The sequence below is a fragment of the Vulpes vulpes genome, chromosome 5 (assembly GCF_048418805.1).
Source record: "Vulpes vulpes isolate BD-2025 chromosome 5, VulVul3, whole genome shotgun sequence".
NCBI classification, from domain to species: domain Eukaryota; kingdom Metazoa; phylum Chordata; class Mammalia; order Carnivora; family Canidae; genus Vulpes; species Vulpes vulpes.
In genome coordinates, this window is record NC_132784.1 from 37,306,258 (window position 1) to 37,325,031 (window position 18,774).

Sequence of the window (18,774 nt, forward strand, 5' to 3'; positions counted from 1 at the left end):
GCTCAGGCTCCATCCCCCTCTCCTGTTTCAGCAAGTGCACTCACTCACTGTCTTCCAGATGCCACACAGTCAGTCCCTTCCTAATTAGTTCTTGCATTTATTCTTAGATTCTTACCTCTTTATTTAATCTACGTGTAGTATGATTCTAATGAAATATTTCACTCTTGCGTGATTTATCTTCCCAAACCACATTTAATATCATAATAGACCCCACTTTTCGATATCCTTTAATATCGCAATAAAACCTAATAGGTGGTGGGTCCCAGTAGATACTCAAGAAAAAAGTGAACTGATTCCAACCATGGTGATATGTTTGCAGACTTCGTTACTGACAATTGCCATTAGCAGACAGTTAACCGTGAATTTGCTATTTGATATAATCTTCACAGAAACACAAAGAGGAAAGTAGTGACTCATAACAAAACTCAGGATCAGAGTAGATAAGGTAATTAATTCAATGTTACAATATATCAAAATGTCAGGGCCAGGATCTGAACCTAGGACTTTCTGAAACCAAAATCTGCTTTTCTGAACCACTATGTAATAATACATATACATAAAATTGCCAAGGATTATGCAATTAGTAATGTCACAAATAATAAACATTCCACTTATATTTTAGCACCTCCCTTAACATGTAAATATGGAGAGAGAGAAAGAAAGTGATTATTTTTTTCCAGAAATATTCTAATGCTATCCCAAGACATGAAACTCCAGATACATTCACAGGAGGAAAAGGAAAAGTAGACTTCATTTTTTTCTGTCTTCTCCATGTATTATTTACATTTCCATTGGCTTTTATTTTGTCACCTTTTTTTTCATTTTCCTTTACAAAAATGTATTGATTACATATTTTTTTATACTTGAATTAGCCCAACACACACAACCAGAGAAAGTTTTATTTCTTGTTGGAAGACTAAAATAAATATCTAGATAGATGTCAAGAACCCAGAGATACTATGGGCTTATTTCTTAGCCCAATACAAGATATTCTATAGCCTTTTTTTTTTCAGAACCAGCTTCCAGTCATCTTATAGATACAAACTATTCAGAAACGTCATGCTGCAGAACATGTCAAATATTGAAAAGTCATAGAACATTGCACAGCAATATATTTTCCTTATAAATAATTTCCCATATATGGACTTGAACGGATCTTCTTTCTGGCCCAGCATGACACAGATTAGTCAGAATTTTTCATTGACATTTTGTTCCATAGCAAATAAAGAATAAAATGTCAATTAACCAGTATCTTTGGGGAATAGACTATTTTCAAGAAATGCATTTCTGGATAACTCACGGTAAAACACAAATCATTTCATGATTAAAAAAATGCTTATCAGTTGGCAATCCTATGACAGCTAAGGACTATGAAACTAAGGACTATGAAACTAAGGACTATGAAAAATGCCATCCTGCCTGTGTCTTGTCCGTAAATCCCACACCATCTCTGTAAAGTAGATCATGTCATTTTATATGGAATGCACCCAGAGTATAGGAGAATTGAATAACATCTCTAAGATCACAGTTACTAAAGTGCAGGGACAAGATGTAATGGCTACTTCTGCATGATGGTCGTATTCTTTCTCAATTGCTGGAGAATCACACAAGTGTGCTAGGAAGAAGGACCAGAGTGAGGAAAACACTAGGCATGAGAAAGTGCAACCTATTTTCAGAGTCTGCAGGTAACGCTCTTTTGCCAGAGAGAATGATTCCTAGAGTAATCACGAGATAATAAGCTGGGAAAGGGTAGAGCACGGACTGAGGAGAATCAAATCACAAACTGAGATTTAGACGGAATGTGTGTAATGTAGATTGATGGAAGTGAGAACAGATGGAAGAGACAGCTGCAGGACTTATCTTCCAAAAGAAGAAACAGGCAATTGAGTGAATAAATTGGCTATGAAGAATGAGAGAGAAAGTGCGGGCCAAGGTGACTCAGTTCTTTGAATCCTGTGTCTTAAGGAACATGGTTATAAGCAAACAGAAAGAGGGAAGTGAGTTGAGAAGACACTGCTTGGGAGGAAAGGAGAGTCAGAGAGAGTGGAGTCTGTTGAGCCAGAAGGAGCAGGGGACACCCTACTGCAGGTGTACAGTAGATGTGGGCAAGTGGGAGGAATTCAAGAGGGAGTCACAACTGAAGAGTGGATTAGACAATCATTCTCAGAGAGGTGAGAGTTTTAGCACATGGCGGATAGATGACAACTCCTAGAGAAATAATTTGGAGAAAAAGAAATTTGAAAAAGAAATCTAAGGCAAGTCTACATTTTATGAGGGAGTAAAAAAAGAGGTACTCGAGATAGGAGAATAACGATGGTATAATTTTTCAGAAGTAAAGAAAGGAAGAGCATTTCAAGGAAAAGGCAAGTTTAAATATAATAGTTCCTTGTTCCAAAGTTGCCATCGTTTTTTTTCTTCTAATATTCTATTATAAAAAATTAAATGCTCAGAAAAATTGTGCAAGTGAACTCCCTTATACCCACCACTTAGATTCTATAATTAATGGGTTTTTATATTTTTGCCTCAAATTTATTCATCCATCCATCCACCTTAATTTTTGATGCATTTCAAAGGAAATTGCAGACATCAATTCACTTTACCCCTAACTACCTCAGCAATTGTAAAAAGATGCTATTGCCTTTGGAATATCCCATTGATTTAGTTGTATAACTTTAAAGTGAAAAAAAAAACTATAATAATTGTACAGAATCAATTGTAAGAAGCATCCTGGTTTCAGGAATATTGCTGTGAATCTTAGAACTGAGAAAATGTAATACTAACCAATCCCATAGAGAGGTTTATAAGGCAGATACCCATTAGGCTGAAAAATTATGACAATATTTATGACCTTTATATCTGACATTTCTATAGACTAGTGAGATCAAAAGCCAGATGTCTGAGAAAACCATGATGGATAAATAAATAGGTAATGTGCAAGGGTAGACAACCCCTAAAAGTATGGTAGCAAAATATATATAAGAAGTTGGCTTCTCAAAGGAGAAAATGGAAATGCTTGCCTAGCTTCCTTTCCTCAATGGCTCACATATTCTTTGGGGTGGAAGTAGTGATGGTGTTTAACGTACGGTTGAAAACATTTTTAAGGTTTATGATCATTGACTTATATAATCACCTTATTGACTAAGTAAGTTGTCCTGAGTTTTTAAAATGCTTTTGTACCAAAAATATTATTCATATAATGTTGTGCTTTGGTCAGTCTGAGAGATATACTCGTAAAAGTTGGAAGATTGGGTTAATATGATAGTGTACTAACTCCAGAATGTAATCTAGAAGTTATATTTCTGGCCACAGTATCTTGATATCCATCCAATTCTCTGTGTGTGTGTGTGTGTGTGTGTGTGTGTGTGTGTGTCTGCGTGCATGAAAGAAACAAAGGGATATTTGATGACTTCTTTTAAGAACAAAACCAGATTTTAAACATCAAGTAAATCATGATAATAATGAATCTGGGTCTGAAAAATCAAGATTATACTACAAAACCAGACTCCTCTGTGGCTAATTGTCTTTATAAAAGGAAATATTTCCAATATTGACAAAATGAATTGATTTTTGGAAAGTAAAGACCATTATATTTATGTCCAGTGAAATACACCAGAAATGCAATCTGTTGCATACTAATGTGGATGAATTTGGGAATGATGATATTGTACATGGAGTACATAATTACAAAAGTTGTGTGAGAGGGATGTCTGGATTTCTGCTAGTTTCTGCATTTTTCTGAGGCTTTCATGAAATGATATGGAAACTTTATGCAGTGTCATTTGTTTCTTTATGAATCCGGAATGTGGTTTCTCTGAAGTCTGATAACTAGAATACCAGCAAAAATGAGATAATACAAGAAGGGTTTTTAAGCCTATTTTTCGTAAAAGAATAGAATTGACAATTCTCCTCCTATGAGCACAAAAAAAGCATCATCTAAATTGATGAATTGATGTAAATAAAAAGCTCATACCTGTTGCTTCTTGTTGCAAATAGAGTAGAAAAAGTTAGAAGGAAAGGATCAGTTTGGGAGGAGGACACAACTGTCTCTTTAATAACAAACTAAAAATAACATGGAATATCCATGAAATTAACTGAGAGGCTTTTTGACTTTGACATTATATGCAAAAGAACATAGGAAGTCACAGTGGACCTATGAACTTGAGCTGTGGGAGCCTGCCAATAAACAACACAGGTAAAAAAAGTAATAATAAAAAATAAATATAAATAAGTAAATATTAAAAAATAAAATAAAAAATAAACAACACAGGTGCTTAGATTTGATTTTGTAGGCTTTGTTTTATTAATAAATGGTCAGGGACCCTCAGAAAAGCATCAAAAGAAAGGGGGAGACCTGGAAGTGTTCTGGCAAATTCATTTCTCAAGATCATTGATGATTTTTCTGAAACCTTTTTTACTCCAGAAGATATCTAAATCAAGAAGCAGCAGAAACAAGCAGAATTATGAGTGCAAGAGTCTCTGCAGCCTCCTCTGCTTGTTGTTGTCTTGTTTCCAGGAATGAATTCTACAAAGTATGACGTCAGCTGTACTGTGTAAGAATTAGGTAGTGATATAGGTCCTAAGGACAAAAAGACATGTTAGACAATGTTTTTGTCCTTGAGGCCTTCTTGTCTATCCTTTTCTTAGTCATTATTTCCCAACATAATTATAAATGCAAAATAAACACCTCTCTTGTATACAGGATTTTTAAGCCATCTGGGACAATATTTACTTCATGTCTTCAACCCAGTTGGTCACCTCATTAACACATCCTCAGTGTTTCCCTTATTTTTGAAGAGAGATGAGAAAGTTAGGAGAAGAGCACAAAGCTTCTGTCCCAGAAGTGACATTGAGGCATGTTCCTCACCTTTAAAATAGAATACAGACTAAATGCTCGGAGACTGATGCCAAAGCTCACATACTTGAAATTCAGTCACTCACGAGGAATGCCTGAAGCTGTTGTATCTAGGTAAATACAGCCACTCGCTTTTTGTTCAATATATTGTCAACATGAAAAGGTAGAGAATATTATGCTTCCCATATACATGTTCCTTATTTCTTCCAGAGCCTCAAGAGCTCCTTGCGCGTGAGAAGTGTGTACAGCTCTATACTTCCATTTTCCCCCAGACATCCTGAGCACAGAGTAGTTATTTAATAGTAAATACATGTTAGAGTGATATTATGGTTCACATAGAAACCAGACCGAGAGAGGTCATTTCATTTGTCAGGATGGGTCAGAGACCAAGTGGAGAGGTGAACCCAAGCCTCTTCGAAACTACCCATTTTATCTGTATTCTGGAGGGTGAAGAAGTGGAAAATGAGATATGAAATGGGAAAAAGTAGGCAAGGATGTGAAAATTAATATTGAAATCAAAATCATGCTACCCAGTGGCCTCTGATTTGAGCCAGAGGAGTCTGTTCACTCTGTTCCTTCTGCAGCCTCTGCCGGCATTTCTCACCAAGAGTCATTTTACTTGGGAGAACCCTCTGCAGAGAGATGCTAGCAGGAGTTTGCACCTGGCAGTCATACATTATGTACCTAATGAGCAAATGAAATGTTTAATAACTGTACTGTGAAAATAAAGCTTAAAACAGTAAATTCCCGCTGAGGCTGCTTATCTACACCTGATGCACATGGCTGGGCCATCTCAGATCTTCAGCTTCATTTGTATTTTATCCCCTCAGTGGGTCCTGCTGAGGAGAGTAACATTAAAACCAAAGCAGTGCTCACTTAATTAGTTGTATATCGGTGTAAACCCATTTATTTAGCATATCAACATCATGTGTTCTACCTAAGGGTCGCCTGAAATACTTCTTCAACATGCACCCTGGGTAGGGGAAAATCTATAGTGGTTTCAGATGGGGCATTTATAAATTTAAATTTTTCAATTAATCATAGATAATGTAAACTCACTGTGATTTCACACTGCCCATTTTTAGGTGAACTGTCTATTGTTAGTTTGAAATAAAAAAGCAAAACAATCATAGTTGTTATGGCTTTTCATTAATACCTTTAAGAGAAAATGATAATACTTTTTTTTCTAGAAAGTACCAATTTAACTCATAAGTTACTATAATTGGATTTTAAGGATTTACTTGCTAGAGATTTCTTTGGAATCATTTTTTACCATGGATTAACTAATGCTTCCTGAATCTTAAGGAGGGCAGAGAAATCCAAATGTAAAGTTCAGTATGGGTAGAGTAGCTGTATTCTCTTTCCTTGTGGAAAGGAAAGATTAAATTGTTTGACCTTTCTAGATATAAAGAAACTGAGACCCAAAGAAAGTAGGCTGTTGAGTCAAAGTTGTAAAACTATATGACAGGGTCTCCTAAGTCCCAGGTTAGGACTCTTTCTCAATATTTAGATATTTATTTGAATACACACTCTGTGCTCAGAATTTATTGTGTAGATCATACATATTTTACTATCATGGGAAGAAAAAGTAAATAATACAGGATATCAGAAACCTTTTGTCATGAAGACCAGCTTGATCTTCAGGATTAGGAACCCCTCATCTCTCATAGGCTCATCTTTCATAGATAGGGAGACAATCTTTCACGGCCCCAGTGCCAGCCCTCTTATCACGAGCTGCCACCCTCAGCTCTGCTCACATCCTCTGAGAGTAACATGGGTGTTCTTGTTTACATCTGACAGTTGCTCTTCATATTTGCGTGTAACCACAGAGGATCCTGACTGCCAGGTTAAGGTTATATTATATTAGCAGCTGAAAGCACGGAAAGAATTCTTTTAATTTTTGTCTCTTGCTTTTGCTTTGATATATTGCTCTGATAAAACTCGTATAAGTTGCATTGAAATTTCTCATGTTTAGACCAATTATCAAGCTAAGTTCAGTTCTCCAAAGCAAAGAAATACATGCAAAGACTTATCTGTTGGTTACTCCCTGTATCTACAAAAAATAGGAAAACCTCGCAAAAATTCTATCATTTCTCAACATTGAAGAACAGACATTTAATACCCTCGTGTAAATGCTTTTTATAATTCCTACTGTTTCCATTAGTTCTTTGGGAAGGTACGATTGTGGTTCTCTTTCAGTGTGTCAAAACACCGCTGGCTACAGCAAAGGCTACCATGCCTTAAGGCAGCCTGTGAAGAGGGAGTACACAGAGAATAGGGGGGGCACCAGGGCTACAAGTACAAAGTTAGCTTTTAAACTGGTGTCTGAGGGCAGCATAGAAAAGGCCAAATAACAATGGAGGATAAGTAGCAATGCCCCACCTGTTACTGAAGTTGAGGAAGGTTCAACATGAAGGAATGGACTCAGAATAAATGGTCCCCCAACAATCACCATCATCAGTAGGTCAGAGGTGGCAAGATGTTTCCCAGCGTCCTCTTCAGATGGGACTGAGCTCTCAGCCGTCACTTTCTCATAGAAATGCTAAAAGATTACATTGAGCATAGTTCAGTGAGCATAGCTTGAGCATAGCTCGAGCATAGCTCATGCTATGGGACTGGTGATTTTATATAAAGATGTTTGCTTGGTTTAAATGGTGTAGAAAATGAATTCAGAATTTAACCATTTGGGCAAGCCCTTAATAAGGTCTCCAGCAAGAGGTGAAGGATTAAAGCCATGTCTCATGGTCCTGTGGAGGGACAGGAATACAGACTAGAAAATCCAGCCAGGAACCACGAACACATGGTGAACTAGAAGTGCTTAAGTAAGGAAAGAAGCTCAGCTTGGTGAGTTTGTAAGGATGCACCTCTCACCAGTGTCCAGATTTAAAAGATCGGTGGTTCTGGGGCACATGGGGGGTCTCAGTGGTTGAGCGTCTGCCTTCAGCTCAAGGCATGATCCCAGGGTCCTGGGATTGAGTCCAGCATCGGGCTCCCTGCAGGGAGCCTGCTTCTCCCTCTGCCTATGTCTCTGCCCCTCCCTGTGTCTCTCATGAATAAATAAATAAAATCTTTGGAAAAAAAAAAAAAAAGATTGGTGGTTTAGAGTAGAAAATGCTGAAGCTACCTAAACGCAAACATAGCATAGGAACAGATTCCATGTACACCCAAGAGCATGCACATCAGAGTTTCAAGGTAGCATATTTTCATAGAAATCTTTGTTTTACAGTTTTCTGCTCCCCTTTACTAAAGGGCATTTCTGAGATCAAAGTTGTCTTTTCTGCTATTGGTAAATCTCTCCTGGGAAATGTCCCTCAGAGTCTTTTCTTAATTCCCCATCCAGGAAAAGGAAATAAAAATATTTAAGGCCATAAAGTACAATCAGACAAACACTGCTAATAACAAACTCTAAAAATTGTTCAAATTCTTCACCTATACTGGAGTTTTATTGAAATTAATTTGACCTTGATCCTTTGGTCTCCAGGGACCTTGGTGTTCTGTTCAGCAGGATAAAGGGAAGGTCACTAGATGAATTCCAAGAGCCCTCTAGGGGCCAGCATTCTGAATTTCTTTGAATCTGTGAAAATGACTTGAGAAAAGGCAGTCACTTGAGGTTTAAACACTCTGTGTGGTCTTTGAAGCTAAGACAATGTCTTTAGCTCCTTTTGTAAAATGCAATGTCTTATATATTGTTCAACACTCAGTAGGTTCTGAATGTATAACTGCTGCCTGGACACTAGAGAAAATCAATTATAATGATCTTCTTTCTAATAGATCTGAGTTATGGTACGCTTTAGGCATACTTGCATCATATTGTAATACTCTAAGTATTTTAGATGCAGTATAATACATCATGCAGCTGCCCAAGTGTTTAGGACCCAGGACAGAAAAAAAAACATCAGAATATACTTTTATACTGAGAAATGTAATTTTTGCACATGCAAAACCACAACAAACAAGGTAAATATTAGAGGATTTAATAGAACAGCCCAATACATTCTCAAATAATCTTTATTCTTTTATGTTTCTTGGTATAAAACAAGCACAGCTTATTTGAATTTCCTACACAATAAGCTGTGCCTTTGTTATTGGCTTCTTGTGTAATTCCCTTTGTAGATACCTATGTTAAAGTGAATTGATTTGCAATATGCGTTAGATACAAGATACACATGTGTTTAAGACTTGAATTGTAGATTTTTCAGACATAGTTTAGTTTATTAAAAGTTTTAAAGCTAGGGGAGCCTGGGTGTCACAGGCAGTTGAGAGTCTTGGTTTTGGCTCAGGTCATGATCTCAGGATCATGAGATCAGCATGGAGTCTGCTTGAGATTCTCTCTCCCTCTCCCTCTGCACCTCCTGCTCATGCTCTCTCTCTACCTCTCTCTATCTCTCTAAAATAAATAAATAAATCTTTAAAAATATATATAAAAATAAAAAATTTAAAGCTAAAAACTTAAAAATAAAAAAATTCATAATCAAGAAAACCTAACTCAAAATTATAGCAAAAATAAATAAAGATACGTACAGAAATCTGTGTTAGTTTTTAAAATGCACCTACTCTATTAAATATAGGGAAGGAAGAGATAGCTCATGGAATATTCTAAGAGAAGCATCTTTCTATGGCAAAGCTAAATTCAGGTTTAAGCAGAACATGGTGAACATTGTAGAAGGGAAGATAATCATAATTCAGGAAATGTAACTCAAAGTAGGGATTCAAAAGATACATTCTCAAGGTTCACCAGTCCTCTATGAAAATTCCTTTTTAACCCTCCTCCTTTCAACTTAGTAATTATCTACAATATTAATGTGAATTACACATATTGGAGCATCAGGGGAGCCATTTTATGGAATCACTTTGCCAGGGGTTTTAGTTCCTGTCTTTGTATGAGTTTAGAACTAAGTTGGCTCCAGGAACACTGCATTTATAGTCAGAAGCTAAAGAGAAAATGATAGGGGTAGACTTAATATACCAAGAGTTTGTTTATATCCGATGGCGACAAGCTGGCACCACATTCTCCAGAAGAAAGGTTTGCCTCTTGTTCAACCAGAGGAAACTGGTAGTCTTAACCTGAGCATATGAGACAAACCCAAGGGACTTATGCCATAACAGTCAGTACCACATTTAAATGGCTGTTTTGTTTTACCCAAACCAACTCATTCATCATATTAAATTAATGACGTTAATTCAAATTGTGCTATTTCTACAGGACTTTGCTATTTAACTTTAAATACGTTTCGGGTTTTAGCATAGTATAAGAACAAGTTGGTAAAAGCTATGCCATGTGTTATGTTTGTATATATTTCATTAATATTGTAATAAACATAGTTTAAATCAATACCAGAGTTTATTAGAATGTTGTTTTCCCCTTTATGTTAAAAGCCAATTCAACCATGAGAAAACACAATAAATAGCTTTTACTCCCAAGTTACTTACAGTCTTTGAACTAGACTCTCTGTTCTTATACATTGCTTCTTCAAAGAGCTCACTTAAATTGGATGGGCTAGATCAACACATTCATGCTAAAGTCTTGCTGTGCTCAGTGGAGTTAGACAGATCTTGGTACACACCCTTACTCACCTGCCCTTTTCTAAATGCGTGCGCTTGGGTAAGGTACTTCATTTCTTCTTCAGTTTGGCATCCTCATATGTGACCTGAAAATTCACATATTGTTTTGACAGTTAAATATTGATAATAGCTTGCCCTCTTTGCACAAATTACAGAGATCAGGCACTTTAATTACATAATCTTATTTTAATCCTCACAAAGTATCATTTCCATTTTACAGAAGAAGAAACAGGCCAAGGGAAGTTAAGTCAGTTGACCAATGGATTGCATGGCTAGTACATAGTTGAGCTTTCCAGGATCTGGATGTAGACTGGACTGACAAATCCCAAATTCTTCCCCACTCTGTTTTTTGTTGATTTTTGTTTCATTTTGTTTTGTTTTACCTAAAATGACTTAAAGTACTTAGCATAGGTCTGGAGCTTAGTAGACACTCAGTAAATTTCCTCTCTCAAAGAAAATGATTGACATTCCTCCTGTTTCTATATCTTCATCTGAGCTACCGAAAACTTAAGATCATCCTCTAGTGATAAATCACTCCAAAAGCAAACTTTTTAAAAAAAATTTTATTTATTTATTCATGAGAGACACACACAGAGAGAGGCAGAGACACAGGCAGAGGGAGAAGCAGGCTCCATGCAGGGAGCCTGATGTGGGACTCAATCCTGGGTCTTCAGGATCACACCCTGGGCCAAAGGCAGTGCTAAACCACTGAGCCACCCAGGCTGCCCCAAATGCAAACTTTTGATCTCTGAAATTTAAGAATGAAAGACTAGAAATCTGAAGGAATTCACACTAGGCCATATAAATATGAAAGTATGAGAAAAGGTGCTTTGTTATGATTCATCATTATTTTGCCTAGCATATACCCAATTGCTGGCCTCTTTAGACTGTTTGCATTACTTTTTCCCAATAGGCAAATGCCCACAATTTCTTTGATGGTATAATAACCTCTGAGTTTTATTAAATAGAATTATGTTTACCAAAGTTTAACCAAAGTATGATCATAACAAAACATTTTTTCCCCAAAATATCTATTAGTAGACCATTAGGATCATTAGAACTCAAATGTCATTGTTGATGATACAAGAGAACTCAGGGAAACATCTTCCCGTGCTTCTTTAAATATTTTATTTTATTTGTTTAATTAATTAATATATAACGTATTATTGGTTTCAGAGGTAGAGGTCAGTGATTCATCAATCTTATATAAATACCCGGCGGTCATTACATCATATGTCCTCTTTAATGTCCATCAGCCAGTTACCCCGTCCCCTCACTTCCTCCCCTCCAGCACCCCTCAGTTTGTTTCCTATGATTAAGAGTCTCTTGTGGTTTGTCTCCCTCTCTTATTATTCAATACCCTCTGTGCTGAGGTTTTGACAGCTAAGAATGACGAAGTCCTTAGGTATGCGAGGTATACTAGCTGATTCAACAAGCCTTCATAAAGGTTTTATTTTAGGCTATAAAGACAAATTATATTACGCTACAAGCTAAGCAGGATTTATAAGACAAATTTCAGATCCAAAAAGAAAAGGTAACCATTGTTTATAACAGACAGAAATGTCATCTAGTAGAAACTCAGCAGTTCCCACAAATGATTTGATTTTATTGAGAGAAGCGATACTGATCAGGACAGAATAATATCCTTTTTTTTTTCCCAAAAGAGAATTAATAATGAGATTCTATTGGTTTAGCCATGAAGGACTTTCTTTTACTATAACATCTAGTAGTCATTTGTTAGACCAAGAGCGACCATCTCTTTTAATTGCACAAATATTCCTTGGAACTGTTAAACAGTTTAGACTTTATTTAGGCAAGCTAGCACAAGTCTTTGTGACCCAAAGCTGAGACTGGCACCAAATGAGTTCTACTGACACTTTGTAGGGCGTGATGAACAGTCCGGAGCTCCCAGGCAACCTTTCACAGGATGATTTGGAATCCACTTGAAATTACGTATGACTGGTGGAGCTTCATCTGGAGAGGCCTAATCAGAATTTGTCTTCCGTTCAATAGAAATAAAATGAGCCCATTCATTGTGTCATAATTCATCTCTATACTACAGAATGAACAATAACCTAAAATCAATGCCAACCCACTAGAGTTGGCTTACATGCTTGAGAGATTGTTCCCCAGAATGTTTTATACATTACTTTCATCACTCTGTGTTTTCTATTTCAGGGCCTACTCTTCCCAAGACTCACGTTAAAACAGCCTCTCTTGGGTTGGCTGGAAAGGCCAGATCTCCTTTGCTCCCTGTATCTGTGCCAACAGCCCCTGAAGTATCCGAGGAGAGCCACAAAGCAACAGAGGATCCAGCCAATGTAAGGCCATCCTTGAAATTTATGCTGTGTCAGGTGAAGCAGTGACTACTGCTGCACTTAAAAATCAATCATAAAAATACAAGCAGGTGACTATAGAATGTGTGACTTTACATCCTTGCACACCTATATATGTCTATAGATGTATATATGTATATTAACTTCCAGTGGGTTGAAATGCCTTGCCATTTAACTACATGTATGATGATTCTTTAAAAAAAATAATAATAATAACAAAAAGCTATACTCTGAAGACTTTTCTGAAGTTATCAGATATGTGACTTTTAAAATCATATGATAGCCTAGAAATATAGAATTGCAAAGAAGAAAATACAAAATGAAGAAATGAAGCAAGGAGCTTAAGAAGAAAGAGAAGGAACTGACATATTTTGAATATAAGAGAAAATGTAGTTATTTGAGAGAAAATGTTTGCTAACTAAAGGAAGTAGCTCAAAAGCGATCACATTAGAAAACTCTGAAAATCAATGGAGACCAAAAAATTCTAAATTTTGAGAAAGCAAAACAGTTCTCCCAAAAATACATTATGAAGGAGATTTGAAAAGATGTTGCCTAAAGGCGGAGATTTAGAGAACTCTAGAGTGTTTCTGAGTATACTTCAAGAGAAGGCATTTAAAAGGAGAACAAGGAACTGCCATATCATATACCTTGAAAAATTACGGTGGAAGGGGGAAAAAATGATGAGAAAAACAAGTTAGAATCATTTCATTTGAATGAACAATAAACTTTTTCTTGACTTTATCATGTTAGTACTGTAAGCGATAAGAGATTCCAACTACATGGAAACCAAGGAATCCAGATATGTGTATGTGTGTGAATGTGTGGCAGAAGTCTGTTATATGACTAATATACTTTTCATTTACTTTAAAAAGATTCAAATTTATAGTAATCGATTGTGCTACTCTGTGAGGAGTTGGCTGTTTAGTGCGATATTCATTTAGTCTCAGGGTCGTTGGCCATGTCTCAAGTCAGGTCAAAGTCCTAAATTTATGTAACCTATCTCGTCTCATAAGGAATTATGTCAGGTGGCCCATATCTGCGTTTAAGGTTGATTCTAAAGAGTGGCAGCCAAAGCTCTGATATGAAAAGTAGTAAGATTATGCATTCAAAGATATATAGGACTAGGGCCAATAAACTAGATCAGCACTGTCTTATAGAAATATAATGTAAACTACATGTGTAATTTTAAATTTCCTAGAAGCCACATTAAAAGATGTAAAAAGAAATGAGATTAATTTTAATTCTATCTTTTGCCTAGCCCAATATTTCCAAAATGTCATTTCAAAATGCAATAAATCCGAAGAAATTGTCAAAAAGATATTTTACATATTTTGTACTAAGTGCTCAGACTCCGGTGTGTATTTTATATGTATAACACATTTTTTTAAGATTTTATTTATTTATGCATGAGATACACACAGAGAAAGAGAGAGAGAGAAAGAGAGGCAGAGACACAGGCAGAAGGAGAAGCAGGCTCCATGCAGGGAGCCCGATGTGGGATTCAATCCTGGGTCTCCAGGATCACGCCCTGGGCCAAAGGCGGTGCTACCGCTGAGCCACCCAGGGATCCCCAACACATTTTAATTCAGACTAATCGCATTTCAAAAATCCAGTAGCTACATGTTGCTGGGGGTTGCTATGTTGGACAATGGTATCTGGATAATTCAAGAAAAATACAATCCAGATAACCTTTTAGGAAATGAGTAATCACCTCCCATCAACCTCCCTCTTAGTATGTAGACCAGTTTTTTGAGCCAACTTGGCTACTTTTCAATCTCCCTTAAGCTCTGGAGAGTATGTGGTATACGACCCAGCCAGTCCTTGGTATGCTGAGACTTCTGTAAGAAGGTACCCTCTTCAATACACTTAATGCCATGCATTTTGAACCGTTTCCTTAGTGGCTAGAGCGGGTTAGTGCCCATCCCCCATGTAGTCTCCAGCAGTGTGCTCTTGGGATCAATGGTGTTTATTGGGCAGAGTTAGGGACACGTTCTGACCAGGTGGTGAGTAATGCTTTCTGTCCTACACAGAGCTAGAAATCATGACTCAGGCCTCATGGTCTCGATAATTTAATCCAATGAATGACCAAGAATAATCAATCAGGGCAGGTCTGCATTTGTCAAAATAAAGTGTACTTTGAGAAAAGAAACAAACAAACAAGAAAGCCCCTAATATTTACCGAGCAGATAATACCCACCAACAATGACCCTTGCTACCCAGTGAGGCAAGTTTGTTATTCCCATTTGACACATGAACAGATAGATTGAAAAAGAGCAAGTATATAAAAGTGGGATTCAAATCAATACCACAGTCTTATTACCCCTGCTGGCTAGTCCTCAAAATTACTAGGGGGCAGGGAGCTGCCTGGGTGATGGTCCGGTAAGCGTCTGCCTTCAGCTTGGGTCACGATCCAGGGTCCTGGGGTCGAGCCCCGCGTCGGGCTCCCTGCTCAGTGGGGAGTCTGCTTCTCTCTCTCCCCCACCCCCCTTACCCTTGCTTGTGCTTGCTCTTTCTCTCTCTCAAGTAAATTTTTTAAAAATCTTAAAAAAATAATACTTGGCAAGCTTTAAAAAGAAATACTTGAGAAGCTAAAAAGAGAGACTCTAACCATCTCACGCTTAACTGAATCGGGATTCCTGAGGCCAACAATGAGACTGTCTGTGATAACTAATGATCCCGTATTACCAATGACCCGATCACAGTGGCTCCCAAGGGGTAAGAGTTATAGAGAATACGTTCACTAAGACTTCTTCGTTTACCCACCAATCAAATCATGCTGTACGATGGCATTTACGACCGTGCACACAGCCAACTCTGATTTGGGGTGAGAATTTTGTTTCCACACACAAGCTAGAGTCATAATCCTCAGACCTCTCATCGGTCAAGGCAAAGCCCATCAAACTCTGAAAAAAAATGTCCCTATGCTGAGTTATGAAGAAAAGAAACATATTGATGTACCTTCTGTTCATATCCTGCTGGGTGACCTACAGGAAGGGACAGGAGTAAGGTGCTGAATATGCACCACGTGATGGCCACTATGATTGTCACTAAACGTTCCACGAGATGCTCAGAATAGCCTATGGGTTAGAGACGGTCATCATTTTATAGCTGAGAACTGTGTATCAAGTGTCACTGACTTATCAGAGACTATACAGCTAGACTAGTAGAACTTGATGTGAAATACTTTTTTTTTTTTTTTTTTAACTCTAATGCTTTTTCCTCAACACACAATGAGTGAAGTTAGTGAAACGGCTTGCAGTCACTCCTCTCATTGCCACCTCTTTTCTTGCCGGCCTCTTCATTCAATGATCATATTCTGAGCGCAGCTTCTTGCTGTGGCTACGGGCCACCGTGTCATGCCTCATAATACAGAGTAAACCAACGAGACGTGGCCACTGCCTTCGTAAAAGGAGTTCATCGATATTCACCTTACTGACTCTTTGTTCTCATTCTTTCCATAGGTGTATGAACAGGATGATTTGAGTGAACAAATGGCAAGTTTGGAAGGGCTAATGAAGCAGCTGAATGCCATCACAGGCTCGGCCTTTTAACACATATTACCCAGTTGATGAGGTGTATTTTCTGGGAACTTTGCAGCATCCCAATTACCCATAAACAGCACACCTGTGTCCAAGAACTCTTAACCAGTGTACAGGTCAACCATCGGGACCACTCAGTTATGGAAGATCCTGAAGCAGTTCAGAAGGAATAAGCATCCCTTCTTTCCTAGGCATCAGGAAGTTCACAATGCTCACTGTTACCCTAAACAAAAGCGAAGATGCATCTTCACTGCAGTGTCAGAGCTGAAGCTGCTAGACTAGTCCTGGGTCTTTGCTGCTGCAGTGATCATACTGTCATACCTAACGCTTAGGTTTTCCTCCATCGAGGCCCGTCATTTCCTTTCTGTGTAGGTCTAGTCTTTCCAAATGCAAGTGCATTATCGAAGCCTGTACCATGCCGTGGCAAATAAGTGCAAGCTCATTATCATGCTTTCAACTTCCAAGGACAAAGCGCCCGTGGTCATTCTCTCACTACATAGCACCAAAGGGTTGGATGTTTTCTTAACAGCACAAAAAAAGTGAATAAGTAGACAAACAAAAGGCAGCGAATTGCTTGTTTTGTAACTCAGACATTCATCTTGCACAAGTGGTGGATATTAGCAAGTGGCTGTAAAATTCACCCATTTTAACAAGTATCTGTAAATCCACCCTTGGTTAATATTTATGTCTGGAGAACAGGAACATAAAAATCTGTAACCGGTGGCATCCTGCCAGCAGCAGTTTGTTTCCTGAAAGAGGATACAATATGCAATCTTCTCAGACACACGGTAATTATGTGCTTAAGCTTGTAATAGGACACTTTTCAATTTGGGTGGCTTTTGTGCCATTTCACACTGTGATGACATTTCTAAGCTTCACCACGGCCGTCCTTCTCAGAAGTCTGGCCGGAAGAGCTCCCCCCCTTCATCCTATCCCCCCCACCCCACCCCCGGGGTCTCCTTGGCAGCCAGCCTTGGGCGCGGTGGTCAGCTCCACACACCGCTGCCACTGACCCACGTCCCTGTCACCCTCTGTGGAAATGGCAGACGCCCTGAGAACAGACCTGAAAAAGGGAAGGAAAATGGAAGACGGTCTCAAACTTTACCTGCTCTTGGGTGATGTCATTTCTGCCAACGTGGTCCTCGCTGACTTAGAGGGGGCGGTATTGGTCAGGGGCAACCACCAGGCCCTGTTGTCAAGGGACCTCCCTACGCTGTCTGCCCAGAGGCAGAGAGGAGCGGAGGGGAAGGTGCCACTTGACACTTCTGACACATTCTAAATCCAGTGGATGCTTTTCAGAGCTGCATCTTCATTGTGACCTAGAATTTGAAACTTCGAATGCCATGTTTATCCACAGCTTGGAACTAGGTGAAATTAAGAACATTCTGTGTGCACCTTTTCAGTTTCTGAGTTTTCAGCTGCATTTGGAGTTAATCCCTGTTTATGCAGCTGAATCGCCAAAAGGGAGCTAGTTTGCATATTTATCAGTTAGGCGACTTGAAAACCCAATAAGAGAGTTTCAGCTGAATTATTCCTTTCAGCTCTGTCTTTGATTTCAAGCTTGAGTAGGTCATAATTTTAAAAGAGCATGGAAGGGATAGGATCTTTACAACCTAATAGCTCCTTTTATTAGGTGGGTAATTATATATGAATCCCTGAATAAAATATTTTGAGCAAAATGGCACTGTAACAGAAGTAATAATTCAGATTATTTTTTTACAGTTTTATGTCGGGAAGGAAATCTGATGTCAAAGAGAGGGCTTGTTCAAATGGTTCATTAGAAAGTCTGGTCCATTTGTGAAATTGTTCCTTCAACAAGAGTGCTTATTCAATTTACTAAGATTTTCTTGAAGTTCTTCTGAAGAGCTATGTGACGTTATTCTACGGGGCGGATTATTCTTCTTCAAAATCTGGGCACTTAGGTAAACAGCCCTCCACTGACCGGGAACAAGGCATTTCCTAGCATAATGTTGCATCTAGCAAGAAGCAATTCATTACCTCAGAACATGTTTATCAGGCTAGCTTTCCCCTCTCGAGGTCCCAGAATGCCCCCTCCATTTCTAAAACCAATAAACGAGGAACATTCTCTGATGGCATCTGTTATCCGAGGAATGTCTTCCTGAGTGCTCTGTTTGGGATGGGCTGCAAATCTCAAATTTCAGACTGAGTCACATCTTCAACCTATAGACTGTATCTGGACAACCAAGGGAACTACCATTCTTCACAAAATTCTAGATGACTCTTGTCAAAGTCACTGACCTCAACAAATAAAAAAAAAAAATTAAGACTACATGAAAATATGCATTATTTGTTTTCAGTGAGAGGTACATTTCTGGTACATGCTCTTGAAGCTTGTATAAGGAAATACAATGGTTTATTTTAGTCATTGGTAATGCTAATAAGTCTTTGCTTCATGCCTTGAAGATATTAGTAGAATCCATTTAAATTCTCTGAAGACACTCCTGTGTGCTTTACCCAGTGGCTT

The 18,774-nt window shown here is 38.1% G+C and overlaps 1 protein-coding gene across 4 annotated transcripts in view; it reads left to right on the forward strand.

Moving 5' to 3' along the window:
• The window catches only part of DCC (DCC netrin 1 receptor), a 1,087,624-nt gene extending 1,070,253 nt beyond the window's left edge, over positions 1-17,371 (forward strand). For all 4 annotated transcript variants that reach the window (XM_025997616.2, XM_072757871.1, XM_072757870.1 and 1 more), the window contains exons 28-29: positions 12,593-12,735; positions 16,212-17,371. In XM_025997616.2, the coding sequence (XP_025853401.1) occupies positions 12,593-12,735; positions 16,212-16,301 (233 nt within the window). In that variant the 3' untranslated portion in view covers positions 16,302-17,371. The remainder of the gene's footprint in view (positions 1-12,592; positions 12,736-16,211) is intronic.
• Positions 17,372-18,774: the final 1,403 nt, after the last annotated feature.